Genomic DNA, 18580 nt, shown 5'->3' with positions numbered 1-18580 from the left:
GGCCTCTGAGTGTTGGTTAGACTTGCTTACCAGCTCTGCTGTCCACTGATACCTACCAGCCCTCGAGAACACGATTCAAAGTTTGAATTAGAAGCCATGGCCTACCTACCTCAAATGTGCAACAGACATCACATGACTTCACTCTCGTAAAGGAAATATAATCTGTCTCTGAGCCTTCATCCTTCCAGGACATTGGGAAAAAAATGCCTTCCTTTCCAGGATTGCAAAAGAATCTGAAATTCTCACCAGGAGTGGTGGCACATACCTATAATCCCAGCAGCTTGGGAGGCTGAGGCAGGAGGATCACAAGTTCAAAGTCAGCCTTAGCAACTTGGCAAGGCCTTGTCTCAAAAGTAAAAAAAATTAAAGGGCTGCGTATATGGCTCAGTGTTTTTTAAAAAATTTTTGTTTATTATTTTATGATACTGAGGATTGAACCCAGGGGTGCTTTACCACTGGGCTAAACCCTGAACCCTTTTCATTTTTTTTATTTTGATATAGGGTCTAAGGCTAGCCTTGAACTTGCAATACTCCTGCCTTCTGAATAGCTGGGATTATGGATGTGTGCCGTGGTGCCCAGCACCAATTTATTCTTCTGTAAGCCACCTGCAAACTGAGCTTGTCTCAATGCAGGGACACACATTTTTAATCAATGTCCTGTGGCATTAGATCCTGCCTTAGGGTCTGTCCTCACTTTGGAAAGCATGAAATCCACTTTTTTCCCTTTTCCCAGGACCCAGCCCCAGATTCTGTGGAAGTCCCTACACTTTTTGCAAATTCTGGCCCCAACAACTCAAACCCTGAGGAGGGAGGGTTGGTGTACCAGGAACTAATGGAACAGTTTTTGGCACTAAACCAGATCCTCCCGTGCCAAGAGGTTCCAGGAAAACTAGCACATCCCAGATCAGAAGGAAGTAAGGCAGCAACTGGGGACTTTTTCCTAATGAATCCAATGAATCCTCGGAAAAATGATCCACCAAGGTCAGCTCTATGTAGAAAACAAGTGGCAGGGCCTTGGAGGGCTTTTGTTTGTTCCTTTCCTAAAGAGAGGGGAGAAGAATCCAAAATGTGGCATGCATTGGGGTAAACTAGGAACAAAACAAAGAAATAACTAGGAACATCAGACTTATCACTAAACATTAGCAATGCGTAACCTTCAGTTCTGTTCCGGCCAGTTCTCGGCAGGGAGAAAAGGGGAAATGATGAAATGGAGGAGAGAGTGGAAGGAAAAGGAGAGAGCGGAGAGCCAATAAAGTGAGGAGAACTTTGAAGAAGATGAGAGAAAGGAAGAAACACCATAATATTTCAGAGACAAAGGCACACGACACCAAAGCGCACCGGGGAAGAGCAGATGGGGAAGGCTCCGGAGACGAAGCTGAGATTGTTGTCTGAGGGTCAACTACTGTCTTCACACCTTCCCGCTCCCATGAGCCCCTTAGAAACAGAAAGTCAGAGCTGCAGGATGTGGGCTGGTCCCGGCCACTCCTCCTCCCTGGGCTGGGTTGGATGGAGCCCCTCCCTGCAGATTCACGTCGACATGGCGGCTGGGGATGAGAGCTCGTTTGGAAATAGGGTCTTTGGGATGCAGTTATTACCACGGGGTCATACTTGGGTGGCCCTCGTTCCATGACCTGTGTTCTTGTAAGAAGGCCACGTGAAAACAGACACCTGGAGACCCACGGGAGGAGGTCTCTTGATGACAGAGGCCGGGATTAGAAGAGAGGCCAAGAGCCCATGTGGGGCGCATAGATCACCGACACCTCGATTGAGACTTCCAGTGTCCAGAAAAATGGGACAGTGGAGTTCTAACTTGAGGGAATTTGTCCTGGCAGCCCTTGGGGGAAAACACACCTCCTTTGGTGGGAGAGGAATCTAGGATGCCCGACATTCCAAGGTCGCCGAGTGGACAGGTGGCCAACCTCCTGATCCGACTTACCTTTTTCTTCAAGAATTTTATTTGCCGTGCAGCATCCTTCATCTTATCTAAACAAGGCAATAATATTTCCCTTCTATTGTCCGAGTTTATTTTGAAAACTGAGTTTTGAAATCCATATGAAGGGACAATTCAGGCTTTAGAAATCCTTTAGACTAGGAAGCTTTTCAATAAATCTACTGCCTGTTCCTTTGGTATTTTGGATCAGGCTAAGAGTTCATTACTTTTGAGAGGGGAGGGCTGCCTCTTTGAAGGACATTGAGGTCACCACTTGTCTTCCTACGCTGAGCACCTTGGGCTTTTTGTTGTTGTTGTTGTTGTTGTTGTTGTGTTGTTTTGGTACCGGGGATCGAACCCAGGGGTTCTCTACCACTGAGCCACATCCCCAGATCTTCTGTTTTTATTCTGAGACAGGGTCTTGCCAAGTTGCTGAGGCTGGCTTTGAATTTACAATCCTCCTGCCTCAGCCTCCCGATTCACTGGGATTACAAGGTGTGCACCACCACGCCCACCTCCTCAGAGCAACTTAGTAAAGGCAAGCCAAGTGCTGCTGGGGTCATTGGATGAAAGACTGTCTTTGAAATAGATCTGCCACCCTTTTTTTTTTTTTTCCCCACTGCTGGGGGTGGAACCCAGGGCCTAACGCACGCTAGGCAAGCCCTTTATCAGTAACTGACACCCCAAGCCCCAAAGAAGACCCTTTGATAGGAAATGTGTGAACCATTATTTTGGAGTTTTTAGCTGACATCAGATCACACAGTGTCTACATGAGGTTTTAATTATTTAGAAGTTCTTCACCCTTTTTTGGATCATGTCTCCCTCTGAGAAACGGATAAAAGCCATGGATTTTCTTCCAGAAAACCACACACCCTCGCCACTCTTTGACCCTACTGTCAGGGCATTTCCAGGGACCAGGCGCCACTTTGTCCTCCACCCACTGGACCCAAGGTTGAGGCTCTCAGCTTGGAGACTGTCCTCACACAGCCCGCTGGGGCCTGAGACATGTCCCTCCAGTTCCCCTTTCATCTGTGAACATGGCTGATTCTGGCCTCTGCAGCTGGGGTTTTCTTTCCTACCTGCTAATGCCCGAGGGGGAGAGTCTAGAAACAACTGCGCTGGGGATGGGGAGCCAAGTTCTTGCTGAGCATTTTCAGGCCCTTTTCCCTTCTGTCCTCTGAGATGGAGGCAGGCAGAAATTCCCAGGGGACTTTGGTAGCCTGAAGAGGACTCATTGAATCATAGCTAGAAGACCTGGGGACTGACGGATTTTCCTGCTATTCCTCGAAGGCACCATGTTCTCGCTTGCCTCCGGTCCTTCTAGAACCTTCTCCCTTTGTCTGCTGTGCTCCTCACCCTACCTTTCCCACCTGGTGCCCTCTACCTCGTTCAGGTCTTTCATTGGACCCAACTTCCTCTTGAACTTTTCCTGACTGCCCTCTGCTCTTCCATGTGGCCTCATTTGTGCTTGTCGCACTGTGTTGTCATGGGCTCTGCTCATCTGTGTCTCTGCACGGCATGTTCCAGGAGGACGGGGGCCACATGATTTTTGCGATCCTCCTACTTAACACTCAGCTTGGTGTCCAGAGCACAGAGTGTGACAGGTACAAACTCGTTGGGCACACAGATGAATAATGGGAAGCCTCTGTTCAGGGTTGCCCAACCTTGCCGCCATTGGCATCTTGGACTTGGTGACTGGTTGTTATGGTGGCTGTCCTCCCTTGGTGGATGTCAGTAGCCTCCATCCTTGGTTTCCACCCACCATGCGCCAGTAGCACATTCACCCAGTCATGACAACCAAAAATGTCCCTGGACACTGTTCAGTGATGACCCATGGGAATCAAACCATCGTGGTTAAGAACTTTTGCTCTGATGAATGACCATTGACCTTGGGGGTCACACTGCCCGTCTGGAGTCTAGATCAGGGTATGAGTTCAGTTAGTCCATTGATGAACGTTGACAGGGCAACCAGTAAATGATGGGGGAAATGGGTGAAGGTCTTCCTGTAGGTCCTCAGAAGAGGGAAAAATTGTACTACACAGAGCTGTAACTAATGAGGCTCCCTGCACCCCTGCTCAGGCTTGGCGGCTTGGTTCTGTCAGCTGGTTAGGGAGGCTGAAGTCAGGGTCCTGGAGTGAGATCAATATTTGCCATTAAATCAACTCAAGAAGATCCCTGCTGTTGTGGTTCTGTCCTCAGAAATAGGCAGAGGAGGGAAATAATTTAAACTCATGCATTTTTTTTGGGGGGGGGGTGTACCAGGGATTGAACTCAGGGGCACTTGACCACTGACAACTCCAGCCCTATTTTGTATTTTATTAGAGACAGGGTCTCACTGAGTTGTTTAGCGCCTCGATAAATTGCTGAGGGTGGCTTTGAACTTGCGGTCCTCCTGCCTTCGCCTCCCAAGCCACTAGGATTACAGGTGTGAGCCACTGCACTCGGCCAAATGCTCCATCAACAGGGTATCCGCCATCCCCACCTGTGACCTTTCTCTGGAGGCAACAAGGGACTGAAAAGTGGATACAGTGACTCTTGGCTCTCACATCAGATTTGGAGGTCATTCAAGGTCATGCAATCATCACCTCATACTTTGGTTTCAACCAAGTCCATGCCCCCAAACCTCGAGAATGTATGTTTTTGTGATGGTTTGTGCATGTGCTGAGAATAGGAATCTCTAGCTTTCATCATATTTTCTTTCTTTCTTTTTTTATCTCTGTATTTTAAAAAAAAATTTTGTAGTTGTAGATGGACAGAATGCCTTTATTTTATTTATTTTTATGTGGTGCTGAGGATTGAACCCAGTGCCTCACACATGCTAGGTAAGCGCTCTGCCACTCAGTTACAGTTCCATCCCTCATCATATTTTCAAAGGCATTTCAAACCCTCAAATGTGGCTGGGTGTGGTGGCCCACGCCTATAATCCCCAGCGGTTTGGGAGGCTGAGGCAGGAGGATCACTAGTTCAAAGCCAGCCTCAGCAATTTAGAGAGACCGGTTCTCAAGATAAAACATAAAAAGGACTGGAATGTGGCTTAGTGGTTAGATCTCCTGGATTCAATCCCTGGCACTCCGCCCCCCACCCCCAACAAAAACCTTCAACTACAAATAGTCATTAGTCTAATCTCTTCATTTGAGAATAGAGGAAATGGAAGCTCAGAGTTTAAGAGGCTCTTTCAAGTTTCAGTAGTTGGAATCTGGTAGAGCCCAGATGCACACCCAGATCTCCCTCTACCTCTCTGCCCAGTGGGGTGATTCTCTGATGGAGGACTGGACCTGGCAAGGTGTGAGGCATGAGGTCACTAGAGAGGATGGGTCCTGAGGACTGGGGAGCTAGGGAGGAGTGGGCCTTGCCAAGAGGGTAGCCAAATAAAATACATGATGATGTACTACATTTGAAATTTAGATAAATGAACTATTTGGGGGGGTATCCCAAATGTTACATGGGATAGACTTACACCAAAAATCTTATTTGTTGCTTATATGAAATTCACTTTGAACTGGATACCTTAGATTTATTTATTCACTTAAATTTTTTTTGTGCTAAATCTGACAACCCTGTGTGCTAAGGATGGCCCCGGAGTCTTCAGCTGGGAAGTGAACGCTAAGCCACCTGCTGATGGGTTTTAATGACTTCCAAGTCTGGGACTCAATCTGCCTCTGGCCCTGACCTTCATCAGAGCCACGCAGGCCCTTGGTCTGTGCAAGGCCCAGCCCGAGATGAGCCCAGTGTGGTTCTCTGTGACTGCAGAGGCCCCGGAGGGCCTGGCGTGCTATAGGTGTTCGATTTGCGTGTGGCCTCTCAGAAGATGACATTTCACAGATCTGTGAAGAGTAAAGATCAAATTTATTTAATACAACATCCCTCAGGGTCCCTGCAGCTATGTCACTGAGGCAAACGGGGAAGGCCATCTTGGTTAGGTGTGCGTACTCCACAGTGCCAAGGGCAGCCCTGCGTCCATGCTCCCAAGACCCCCCAGAACCATGTTGAGACCTCAGAAGACCATTTTTTTTTAAAGCAAGGAATAAATAAAAAAAAATTAGTAAGAAAAATACACATTTCATTTTCCTATTAAAAAATACTATCTGCTGTAGGCTACCATCATCTCATCCTTTGGCCCTCAGCAAGGAGAAGAAAAGAGAGGATACAGAAACCCGCCCAGAACACCGTGCCTGCCCCACCTCCGGGTTCTGCTGTGAGCGGTGCCTGTGTGAACTGGGCTTCAGGTGGGCAGTTCAAAGGAGGTGCTCCCAAGCCACCGTGTTCTCCCACTGTGGCAGGTGACGTCAGAGAGGGGACAGACAGAAGCTGTGTGGCCAGCACTGTGCACTTCCAAAGAACAAGGGCTACCCAGAGCTACAGGCTTTTGAAGGACCACAGGAAAAGAAAGAAAAGAAGAAAAAAAACTACCCTAAAACAAGCTGCCCCCAGACCAGGCCATTCACTAGAAGTAACTGACTATAAAACAAAACCAGATTCAGTGTAAGAGGGTACATGGGAAAGGTTTTTTAAATCTCCGTACAAGACAAAGTATTCAAGTTTCAGAATATCCCAATGGCCTGTTTACCCTGAACTCCTTCCGCTCTTCCAAATTGCATGGATGCTCCAACTTGGAAGGAGGGTCACCTGGGCAATTAAACAGCCCCTCCTGACTTCTTCATGCCCAACGTTAACACAGCAGGGTGGACACAAGAACTGGTGGTTTGGCTGGTGGTTTGCTATATTCGGTAGGAGCAGGGCAGGTCATAAATAAATGTGAAGAACTCTTGGAACACAGGAAGCATCTGCTCCTCTTGGGGACATGGATGTCCTCTCGGGGATGAGCCCTTGTCTTCACCGTCCTAAGTCCCATCAAGGGAGCCTTCCGTTCTCTGTAGTGACAAGAAACAACACAAGCTATGGTCACACCCCTCAGGATTGAAGGTTGCCCTGGGAAGTAACTCGATGGTAGATTGCTCCTGGGTTCAAACCCCAGTACCGCCCTGCCACAGATTCCATCCTGCCTTTAAAAAGGAAAGAGATTCTGATACACTCTGGTGAACCTTTTAAGAATTAAGCTAATGAAATAAGCCAGGAAGAAAAGGGCAAATGTCAAATGATTCCACTTGTACGACGTACAACAATGATCAAATTTACAAAGACTGAAGGTGGCAAGGCGGTTCCCGGGGGCGAGGGCAGAAGCAATGAGGAGTTACTGTTTAATGGGTACAGAGTGTCAGTTGGGGATGAGAAGTTCCGGGGATGGAGATGGTGTTGGTGGCAAAGCAATGTGAATGCAACTGATATAACTGAGATCTACATCTATATCTATATATGTGTGTGTGTGTGTGTGTATATATATATATATATATATATATATATATATATATATATTTTTTTTTTTTTTTTTTTTTTTTTTTTTGCAGTACTGGGGGTCAAATCAGTGCCTCATGCATGTGCTAGGCAAGTGCTCTGCCACTGAGCCACACATTTATTTTTCCAGTACTGGGGATTGAACCCAGGTGTGTTCTACCACTGAATTGCATTCCCAACCTTAATTTTCAATTTTGTTTTGAGACAGTCTTGCTAAATTGCCCAGACTGACCTTGAATCTGCAATCCTCCTGCCTCAGCCTCCCAAGTCCCTGGGATTACAGGTGGGTGACACCATGTCTGGCTGAATTATATGTTTTTAAATGTTAAAATGATAAATTTCTGGTTATTGATATTTTACCATAGTAAAAAGTTTTGTTTTCTTTCTTTCTTTTTTTTTTTTTAAATTCCTCATGTCTTCTTCTAGTGTTCTTTAATGACTCAAAGGTACTTGTGTCACTTTCCCGCCTACCACCTGCCTGGGCTCCTCTCTGACCCAGCACTCTTTCCTCAGCTGAGGATGCAAGAACCTGCCCTCAGGAACCTTGTGTTCCATCAATTACTGATAAACCACACTACCATGAAGTAGAAGGTAGAGAGGGCTTAACAAACTGCGGGAGGTCAGAGGCAAGAAGAGGGCCCTGATCTGGGAAATGGAGGAATCACAGATGTGGAAAGAGGTTTGCAGGACAAAGGAGCAGAGCATGCTGGGAGATGTGAGAGCAGAGGGCCCCTGGCCTACAGAGGAAGAGCAGGAACCATCTGAGTCCACTCTTCTGGAACCTTCATGGGCACTGGACACCCTCAGGAAGCAGAAGAAGAGAAGATGCAGGGATTGCCCAAGCTTGGGAACTCCGTGGCCAGGCCAACCTACTTTCTGAGGGTGAGATGGGGTAGGGTCTCCGTCGGGTTCTGGCCTTGCTAGATCTAACCTTCTGCAACAGGATGCACCACTGAGGGGCTGCAACTAGAAGGCCAAGCCTGGCTCCTCCTGTGCTAGGAGAATCTCAGGCAGGTGGGCCAGAAACACTGTGTGGGCCCCAGGGGGCTGGAGGCTCACCAGTGCTGGCAGCTGCCCTACCATGTCCTCCACTCTGCCTGGAGGAGGGAGCAGGACGCTGCTGTTCAGTCTTTCTGCAGCCCTAGATCAAGTCCCTCCCCAGACGCTTCCACTCTCCCTCTCTGGGGACAGATAGTGCCCAGGGCACTGCTGTAGGACCAAGGCCAGAGACGGAAAGGGCTGGGCCACAGTTGGCAGGGCCTCGGGATTTTGAAGTAAAGGTTAACATGCCCACACCCAAGGACTGGATTTGCTGTGCTTGAATCAGAGGCTGTCAGCCTCCCGAGTACAGCCGCAGAATCGCTCTGCTTCCGGTCAGAACATGATATGGACCTCCTCAAGGGGCATTTTGCTTTTAAGCTTCCCTGGGATCTCTAATTTCTACTTCTAGAAAGTCCTCTGAACATTTCCCATTTACTAAGACTGTGCTAGGTGCTCATTTAATCCTTGCAACAACTAGGCAAGGAGTTTTAATGTCCCCAGTTTATAGGCGAGGAAACAGAGGTCTGGAGGGATTAAGACGCGGCTCTGCAGCTTGTCAGGGGTGAGTTAAGTTTGAATGTGAATCTCCAGTCCCTAAGTCAAAGCTTCGTTTCAGCTGAACCCTAGGCCTCGGGTAAGCAATGCTACATTCCCCAAGTGTGGCAGGGGCATTTCAGGGCCAATTAAAGTTAAATCCCCCAAGCACATTCACTATGGCCAAAGTGTTGGGTGGAAAGGGCTTTAAAGTAGATAACCAATGAGTTTCTATGGGGGTTTGCATGGTTTCTCATTTAGACTCTAAGAAAATCCTAGAGCTGGACTTGATGGGGCACACCTATAATCCCAGCTACTCTGGAGGCTGAGGCAAGAGAATCAAAAATTTGAGGCTAGCCTCAGCAGCTAAGTGAGACCCTGTCTCAGTATAAAACACAAAAGGGGCTGGGGATGTGGCTCAGGAGTAGAGTGCTTGGTTAGCATGCTGGGGTTTCTGGGTTTAATCCCCAGTACCCGCCATGTCCCTCAAAAAGAAAAAAAAAAATTATTAAGTGGTCATTATTGTTGTTGCTGTCAGGCTACTGCTGATCCTCTCCACTTTGTAGATGGGGAAACTCAAGTTTGGGGAGGACAGGGTCATCCCAAAGAGGGTTGAAGAGCTGGAGAACCCACTCTCCAGTCTTCTGAACCCTGCTACTGGGCAAGTTCCCTTGCAGCTCAGCTTCCTGCAGGCCCGGGAAGGAGAAAAGTGAGCTATTACTGACAAATGCTTTTTTTTTTTTTTTTTTACCCCATAAGAAAACAGGTTCTCGTCAAGATCCCAAGACCCTTGCAGGTCCAGATTCTCCCCCTTCACTTAGGCACAGGGTGTTCTCTTGCACGTTATCTGTCTGCATTGGCCACAAACACAATTTATAAACAAGGCAAAAATGGCAGAGGAAAAATGAAGTCAGAATGTGCCATTGAAGCAAGTCAAACAATACCAAATTAGTCGCTGGCTAAGTGGCTGTCTCATTGTTAAGATATTTCCTCCAATATGTTTTCAGAAGCAACGGCCATTAAACAAGAGCGGAATGATCGCCAGGTTTGATTTCAGGAAGGAACTCCCCTCCCATTTCCCCGTGAGGCGACTCAGTTAATTTTCTCTGGACCCGCTCGCTCGGGCTGATTATTAGGGAAACTATACCTGCTTCTTTTATAAACAAAATCCACTCGCTTGAAGATTCAAAATTCCATTCCCGCCAAATGCAGGGACAGGACCAGCCTGGGTGAGCTCTGGGGAGCCTCCTGGGGGCAGAATTCTGGGGGCAGACCCACCGGGAAAGGGAAAGCTCTGTCTGAACTGGAGCTTGGAATCTTTGTCCAGAGAGACCCTTTGGATGGAAGACAAAGTAAATATGTTGGTCCTGCAGGGTGTCTATCCCCATGGGCAGCAGCCCTGCCCTGGGTGGACATAGCTCTGTCTATCTCAGCAGAGAACACAGTTTTATCAGGATCCCACACTGGCCAGGGAGCAGAGATCCCGCTCTCCTGAGGCCTTGATTACTAGGACAGTGGCTTTACTTCCTCGGGAGTCTTGGGCTGCGCGCAGCATTGACTGGGAGCCTGGAGACCTGGCCCTGGGGGATGCTGGGCAAGTGATCCACCAGTGCACAGCTCAGGTTTTCCTTATCTGTAAACAAGGCTCCCTGCTTCTCTGGGGCCACAGTCTATGATTTCAGGAGTCTGGCTGGGTGTAGCCTAGAGAAAAACTTCCACTTCATTCCTCTCTTCCTTAAATTGATAGCTTTCTTCCACAACAAGAATGTCAGTGGCTTCCTGTCTGTCAAAGGCATAATACGCTCTGTTTTACAAGAATTCAGACTTGGGAAAAACAAAGGAAGCTGGGGGCCCTCTGGAAGGGCTAGCAGAAACCTTGCTGGAAGTTCTTCCCAGGCTGAAAGAAGCAGTTCATGAGGCAAATTCTTCATTTCTTAAGAGAACAGCTGCCTGGTTAACTCTTGCTTTGCTGGGTAGCTTGCAGAAAGGTTGAGAGTGGGAAGGAGGAGACAGGCCTCGATACAGTTTGAACTGGGTCTCTGTGTCTTTCTTAAAAAAAAAAAAAAAAAAATAGCTGACTAGAGTGGCACAAACCTAAAATCCTAGCTCCTTGGGAGGCTGAGGCAGGAGGACTGCAAGTTTGAGGCTGGCCTGGGCAATTCAGTGAGTCTCTGTCTCAAAATAAAAAGTAAAAAGGGCTGGGAATATAGTATAGTAATAGAGAGACCTTGGGTTCAATTCCCAGTGCTGAAAAGGAAGGGGAAAAAAAAAAAGCAATAGGTACCCTAGATTCCCAGTCTTATTAGAGGATTTCCAGGGTCCCTTTTCATATGTGGGTTGAGAGGTAATGATGGAAATAGTGGAAGAAAATATCCAAAATCCGAATTGGCCCAGCTAATCAGAGGAGCCCAGGGTTCCTAGTCTAAAACATTATGGGGTGGGAGGGGGATTGGGGAAAGCAGGCCCGGGAGGGTCAGGAGAGATTTCACCACTCCACATAGAACTTTTTTAAATGCGGTATATGAAATGTGTACTTACAGAATATCTGTTTTCCATGAAATCTACAAAACAAAGGATAACAGGTCAGTAAGTAGTTCAAAGAGACACTGGGGCTTCCCGCCAGATCTCAGGGGCTGGAACAGGTTGGGGAAAGAGGGTGGGGACAATGATACAGAAGGGGACACCAGGCCATATTCTGACTCGGTGCTCTGGTTTATAGCTCCTTTACCCTGAGACCTTCAAGCTCCCTCAGGTATACGAGTTATATACGATGTATAAGTTATAACTTATATAAGATATATAAATCACAAGACACCTCTTTTTTTAACATTTTAAATAGTTTTTTTTTAAATTTAGTAACACTCTTTTTTTTTTAAGGGAAATACTGTAAACGAGAAAGGAGAAAGGAGAAAATAAAAATGATCTCAGATCTCATTCTCTGAATCCCACTGACACTTTTTCCCTGTCATTTTTTGCTATTAGTAGGCATTTTGGGGAGGGGGGCATGCAGTTACAATTATATGAAATTTTATATCCTATCTTTTTTTATGTAATGTGCTTTCTACATATTTTCTGGTAACTTCGTAAACATGATTGTTAGAGTAGCTACGTCACAATCGTTAAGTGGACGTGCTACTGTTTACTTGATAATTTCCTTACTTTAAAAAGTTAGGTTCTTCCCAGGTTTTTGCTATTTGAAGTTATACTGTCAGCATCTTCTTTGGGAGTAAAGATATTTCCGTATTTCAGACTATTTGTCTGCCTATTCCCAAGAGTGGGATCAACAGAGCAGGAGTATATATGTGGCCAAGGCTCTTAGCATATATATAGCCAAACTATCGGGACGGCAGGGCAGGCGCTTGCACTTTCCCTGGAGAGTCACGTCTCAGTTCCTAGGAGGTCCATTGTCTTCTTCCTGGAAGGCATGCTGTGGCTGGTTGGCCATGCCAGGCCACCTTCCTGCAAATGGCCCCAACCAAATGTCAGGAAGAGGAGAGCGAGGGTGAGAGAAGCCAAGGATGACAGAAAGCTCTGCAAGGAGGGAGAGGGGTCTCTGCCTGTGTTGGCTAGAGGTGGCTTTTACTCTCAGAGACAAGGGATTGGTTTGCCGCTTTGAGTAGGACCAGGCCCTAACTCGTACCATCCATGGGCTGTGATGTGGACTATGTTGCTCATCGTAGCCTAATGAGGGGATAAGTCTGGCACTGGGAACGTCCCGTGGCATCCCCACAGGGACAGACCACCTGATGCAGGTAAACTTCCCCCTCAAGTTCTGCCAGAGATCCCACACAGCACCTGAGATGGGTATGACCTGCCAAGATGTCAATCAACCTGCTGACTGCAAGACCCCAGGAAGCCAGACTGCCCTTGAAACCTTATCCCTGCCTTTGACGTCCCCCCTTAAATAAACCACCCAAGCCATCTTTTCTTTGTCTAGTTCCAGCTCCCATGTGGACTAGATCTCTTGGGGACTTTGCTTTTGTAAATACATTTCTGACTATTTGTGTTTTGCTCTTCACTAATTATTTGAGTCTTTAAGGTTTAGGGGGGCTTACACCTCCTGAGCAGGAAGAAGATGCTGGCCTTTGCCCCCACGAATCCTGAATGGTCAGTGGCTCCCGTGTTGGAATGGATTTTCCAGAAAGCCCATTGCAGACAAAGACTTGAGGACAGAGTAGGGAACCTCTTCAGCTGCCTGGGGAAGGCCCCCAGGTTCAAACCCAGTTCCTTCTAGATCTTGGGCTATCTCAGGGACCATCTGTCACAGCAGGAACCACAGCCCATCTGTTTCTCTAATTTAAAAACAGCCTGTTTCTGCAAGTTCCCCCCAGCCCCATCATCTCACACTCAATTTGTTCCCTCCCTTCTAGAAGGAACAGGGCCAGAAGTTCCTAAGGGGCCCCTCTTCTGTCCTACCTGGGCCAGAAGATGGCACAATAGCCAAGGGTTGAGCCTAGTGTCACCTCTGCACATTGAGCCAGGTTGCAGGCAGCACTTCCCAACCCAATTCTGACTGGGAGGAACCAAACCAGCCCATGCACTGGCTCTGCCATAGTCCCAACCAGACACAAGGGAGAAAGCGCATCAAGGCCGTGCTTCCTAAAACAATTTGAGTGTGGATCACTAAAAATGCAAATATGCTAATAATACGATGAAACACCAAGTCCATGTCCACTTATTGTTTTTGGTAATAGAACCAACATAAAAATAGAATTTGATGGTAGCATTTTGTTGTTGTTGTTTTGGAGCTAGGTGGTCTACTAAGGAGCTACATCCCCAGACCTTTTTATTTTTTATTCTGAGACAGGGTTGCCTCAAAACTTACGATCCTCCTGCCTCAGCCTCCTGAGTACCTGGGATTCCAGGCGTCGCCCTATGCCCTGCAGCATCCATATTTTTCACAGGTACCTTTTTTTTTTTTTTAATCATCTTGCATGCTGAAGGAGGAAACAATCTGGAGGGCAGGTTGGCAGTGCCTCCTGACCTGGCTGGCCTGGGGCCTTGCAGGATGGGTGGGACTGACTCTCAAGTGTTCTTCTCTCCCTCCAGGGGGGACTTGGCCCAGAGGCCTCCTTTTCTTTGGTTCTTTCCTGATGACCATTTCCTGTTGTGGCTGTGCCTTGCTGTAGGTCCCAGCCCTATCTGTTGAGTCAGACGGGGTCCCCTCCTCATCTGAGGAGCAGCTTGCTCAGCCGTCCACGGCTCACTCTGTGCCAGAAACTCAGACATCCATGATGTTTTTAAGGGAGCAGATACCCCTGGTCCTCACCACGTCCCCTGCCACCCAGTGTGTCAAGGGTAGCTTTTCTGAGAACAGCCACAACAGGAAATGACCCCCCTAGGGTGGCCAACATGAATGCTCTAGGAGCACAGTGGGTTTGGCTCCTGAGAAGCAGAACTTAATTCAGATCTGAGGGGAAACTCGGGCTTAGGAGAAACTATCTATGGGGTCTTATAGTCACATTGTGGATTAAGGATTAGAATCAGCTGCAAGGGACCCACGGACTAACTCTTAGAAGAGATGATCCTCCAGGCAGCTTCAACATGTTCAGGGGGACGGGTTGGGGGTGACCAAGGCAAAGACGAATGACCCCTACCTTCCAGAAGCCAGGACCTTGAGACTCCCTGAATGTTATGATTGGAAGGAATTTAAGATCATTGGTTTGACCACTACTTCATTCAACAGGAATAAACATTGCGTTTGGCCAAATTCACAGAGATGGAGGGCAGAAAGGAGCTTTGGCAGGAGCCAGAGAGAGCAGAGTCATTGGTTCTTGGGCATGGAGGTTCATTTGAGAGACATGAAGAGGGTTAGAAAAAGTGATGGCTGCCCAACAATGTGACTGGACTTCGTGCCACTGAACTGCACATTTGAAAATGGCAGGTGTTGTGCATATTTTAGAACCATTTTCAGAAAGAAAGAAAGAAAGCTAAGCTTAGAGCTGAAGCCAAGATTGCAAAGACCAGGTGTTTCCCACAGGCTGTGAACCCCCCATGAGGATTCCTGCCTCCTTGGTTGTCCCCAAAGTCTCTCCAGGCCCTGCCCTGGGGGCTCCTTGGAGGCAGGCTGCCCATGCCCTTTTGCTTATCTAGGGGAGCGGTTTTCCTTTGTATCACTCAGGGGACAAGGGGGCATAAGAGTGAGAACTACGCCCTATGAGCCATTTCCCAAAATAGTCAGTGCTGAAATACTGCCAGTTAGAAGATGGTGCAGAGGAGAGGAAGGAGTGTGACCTCAGGCCCTGCTCTGCACCCACCAGGCCCATTGATCCGTCTGCCCGGCCACCCACCCCGGGCTCTGTGTTTTGGGAGTCAGCCCCTGCCACGCACACAAATTGTTTCTGGGTTTTTCCTGCCAGTCAACCCTGAGTGATCGTGCCAGGGTTCGTAGAGAGCAAGAAAGACCCTTGGCCTTCCAACAAGAAGAGCATCTATGTGGCACAATTAGGATGGAGGGAGCGCAGAGGGTCTCCCACAATGATTAGCTTGTAGAATGATTCTCAAAGTAAGTTCTCCAAACCAACAGCACCAGTCACGGGCGAAAACTGTGTGAGAAATGCAAATTCTCCAACCCACTAAGTCAGAAATTTGGCAGCTGGGGCCGGGGTAGGTTGCCAAACAAGCTGTGTTTCAACAAATCTTGAGAACCGTGGATCCAGAGCATAGCCCTTCTGCCTCTTTTCCCAGAGAAGGAGACTGAGCCCTTGAGAGGGTCCATGACCTGCCCAGGGTCACCCAGGCCACACAAGGATGTTATTCTTAATTTCTAAAGTAGATAGAGTTGGATTCTCTAATGAAGCTGGTACTGGAAACCAAAGCAAGGAAGATGGCCAGTGAGAAGCATGCGTCCAGTGGTTTGGCAACACAGAGAAGAAATGGGAAGAATTGGAAGAGTACCACCACGGGCCAGGCCCCACTGGGTTCAGTCCCTGCTGTGTCACTGGCTGTGGGCCAAGGACACCTTACTTAACCGTTAGGCCCACCTCCCCCATCTGCAGAGCAGGAATGATAATCAGGCCCCATCATCTCTTGGCTTGAGGAGGAAGTGAGGGTTCCGAGGTCTCAGCACAGGGGTGCTCAATAAATGTTGCCTGTAACTACGAAAGGCGAAAGGGATGCTCCAAACCTGAAGGGAATTGGGGTACAGAGAGAAAAGTTAACATGAAACAGAAGAGAGAGGCAGAGATGGAGTTGTACCAGGAGCAAGGAGCTGCTGAAGAATTTGGAGAATGATAAAGATTTGGAGGTGCCACGAGAAAGGGTTGTTCTTCATAAGCTCTGGGGGAAGGGTAAGTAAAGGAATGTTAAGGATGAGTGTAGGAGGAGCCCAACATGCGTGGATTATCAGCGACTGAAGGATCTGGCCCCTGGATGATCATCTGGCTTCCCTGGAGGCAGACAGGGATCCCTGTTTGGGGGTGGGGAGTAGAGAAAAGGGGATTACAGAGTAGATAGTTTCACTAAGGGAGTCCTGGAGAATTGAGGAAAGACATCCTCAAACTTGTCCTTTAGCAAATCAATAAGAGGAAGAGGAACGAAAAGGAATCAGATGTGGCCTGTGGTCTTTTCTCCTTGAGCAATGGCCGAAGGGGAATACTCAGAGACAGGAAACCCCCCGGACCCGAGCCTTCTGGGAGAGGTTGGGGGCACAGCGTTAGGCAGCTGCAGGCCCCAAGGACTACAGCCCATATAAGACTCAGGGATCTCTCTACCCTCAGCCCCTGGGCAGGTTACAGACCTGCCACATTAGAGAACAGGCTGCAGAGGACCCGAGCCCTTACTGCCCTGCCTCTCCCCAGGCCTGGGAGTCTAGAGACTAGTCCTGTTCTTAGCAAGGTACTGCACCCTGTAGGGCCTGAGTTCCTCCAGCAACTTTGGCAATTTTAAAGTAAAATTGAATGATGCTCACCATACGAGGGGGTCACACACTGACTGCTTGGAATAATGAACGCCACAGCCCCAGATCCCACTCCACCCCGCTATCTCACTCAATACCACCGCTGTTCAGAAGTGGAAGAATCCGAGTCCTGGTAAGTGCAGCACCAGGACAGGGGCTCCCTGTCTCCTCTCCACCTCGAGACCCTACAAGAGCTGGTTCTTACAATGCCCCTGTTTCCAGCCTGAGAAGTCAGTTTGCAACAGCCCAGGACTGAGTAATCTAGAACCAGCCAAGGGACCCCCACGAGGACCTGCTGGAACAGCTGGCTGTCTTAGGAGATCAGAAGAGGGCACTTCAAAATAGGCCACTTTGGCTTATTTTGAGCTAGAGGGTAAATGAATATCGACAGATGCCAAAAGGAGTCTCCTCAGGGCTTCCTTATTTGATTAAAAGTAATAACTTCTGAGATCGGGGGATTTCCTCCCAGGGACATTTCAGGGCCATGAAGATGGAGAGTTGGTGCCAAGATGAACCTACACCAGCAAATCTTACTCCATTAATTTCCCCCAGATATTTACCTTTCCATTTGTTCCCCTTGGAAGCCTCAAGCCCCTCATCCTTTGTTTTGTTACTATTTTATAAATTTATTGTTCTTTGTTAAGATGCTATATAGACCCCAAGTTCTAACCACTCCTTTTGACTCCTGGAAGGGCTGGTTCTTAGAGACTTGCTTGTTGTGTGACCTTGAACAAATATCTTAACCTCTCTATGCTTCAGTATCCTCATCTGCAAAATGGGATTTGTTGTGAGGGTGGAAAGATATGATGGAATAGGCCACTTAGTACATGGAGTAAGTGCTCAACTCTGAGCTTTTGAAATAACTGAAGCAACTGAAATCAAATACTTCAGCATTGACCCAAGAGAGTGAGCAATCCCCAAAGACATTAGGAAACTGATGAGGCATTTTATACAATTGACCAATGGGTTCAACCTTGAACCCTACCTCTGACTTTTCTGTTCCACTGAACAAAAAAAGAAAACAACCCAAAGGCATCATCAGGGCTGGGGATGTAACTCAATGGTACAGCTTTTATTTCTGAATTTATATTTTGCTAGCTCTGAATATGTTTAAATAGGCACTTGAACCAAAAATTCCCCAGCAAAGGTTTTCAAAAAGTGTTAAGTCCCACAAGTGGCTAAGTTCCTGCTCTATTCATGAATATACTTTTTATTTTAAACAAAGATGCATAAAAGAGTAATCACTCTGAGATAAAAAGTAGGCTCATCAGGTCATTGAATAGCTCCTTTAAAGACCGTGTTTCTTGCCAGGTGCTGTGGCCCATGCCTATAATCTCAGCAGTTTGGGAGATTGAGGAAGGAGGATCACAAGTTCAAAGCCAGCCTCAGAAACTTAGTGAGACCCTGTCTTTAAATAAAATATAAAAGGGGCTGGGGCTATAGCTCAGTGGTTAAGAACCCCTGGGTTCAGTCCTGGTAAAGAAAGAAAGAAAGGAAGGAAGGAAAGGAGAGGGGGGGGGAGAGGGGGAGAGAGAGAGAGAAAGGGGGGGGAGAGGGGGAGAGAGAGAGAAAGGGGGGAGAGAGAGAGAGAGAGAAAGGGGGGAGGGAGGGAGAGAGAGAGAGAGAGCGCTTCTCAAATGTGGGCAGCATCAGAAACCCCTGAGAGCTTGAGTTCAGATTCCGGAGAATCTGATTCAGTGGATGTGGGTCTGACCGAGACTGCTGCTGCTGCTGCTGGTTCATGAACCACCCTGAGTAGCACTTTTCACAGGTGTTCTTCAGCTATTAAGGACTCCATTTCAAAGAATTCACTTACATAAATGTCT

General features: G+C 47.8%; 1 protein-coding gene across 2 annotated transcripts in view; it reads right to left on the bottom strand.

The window, feature by feature from the left end:
- Nucleotides 1-5755: 5755 nt before the first annotated feature.
- Nucleotides 5756-18580, bottom strand: part of Pecam1 (platelet and endothelial cell adhesion molecule 1) — a 45685-nt gene continuing 32860 nt past the window's right edge. Inside the window, exons 15-16 of one of the 2 annotated variants that reach the window (XM_076870910.2) lie at nucleotides 11396-11418; nucleotides 5756-6801 (exon numbers count right to left, since the gene is read on the bottom strand). In XM_076870910.2, the coding sequence (XP_076727025.2) occupies nucleotides 6772-6801; nucleotides 11396-11418 (53 nt within the window). In that variant the 3' untranslated portion in view covers nucleotides 5756-6771. The remainder of the gene's footprint in view (nucleotides 6802-11395; nucleotides 11419-18580) is intronic. The other variant, XM_076870911.2, reaches the window with a different exon arrangement.

The sequence above is a fragment of the Callospermophilus lateralis genome, chromosome 11 (genome assembly GCF_048772815.1).
Source record: "Callospermophilus lateralis isolate mCalLat2 chromosome 11, mCalLat2.hap1, whole genome shotgun sequence".
In the NCBI taxonomy this organism is placed as follows: domain Eukaryota; kingdom Metazoa; phylum Chordata; class Mammalia; order Rodentia; family Sciuridae; genus Callospermophilus; species Callospermophilus lateralis.
Note: the sequence above shows the minus strand (reverse complement) of the source record. Positions and strands in the feature narration are given on the sequence as shown.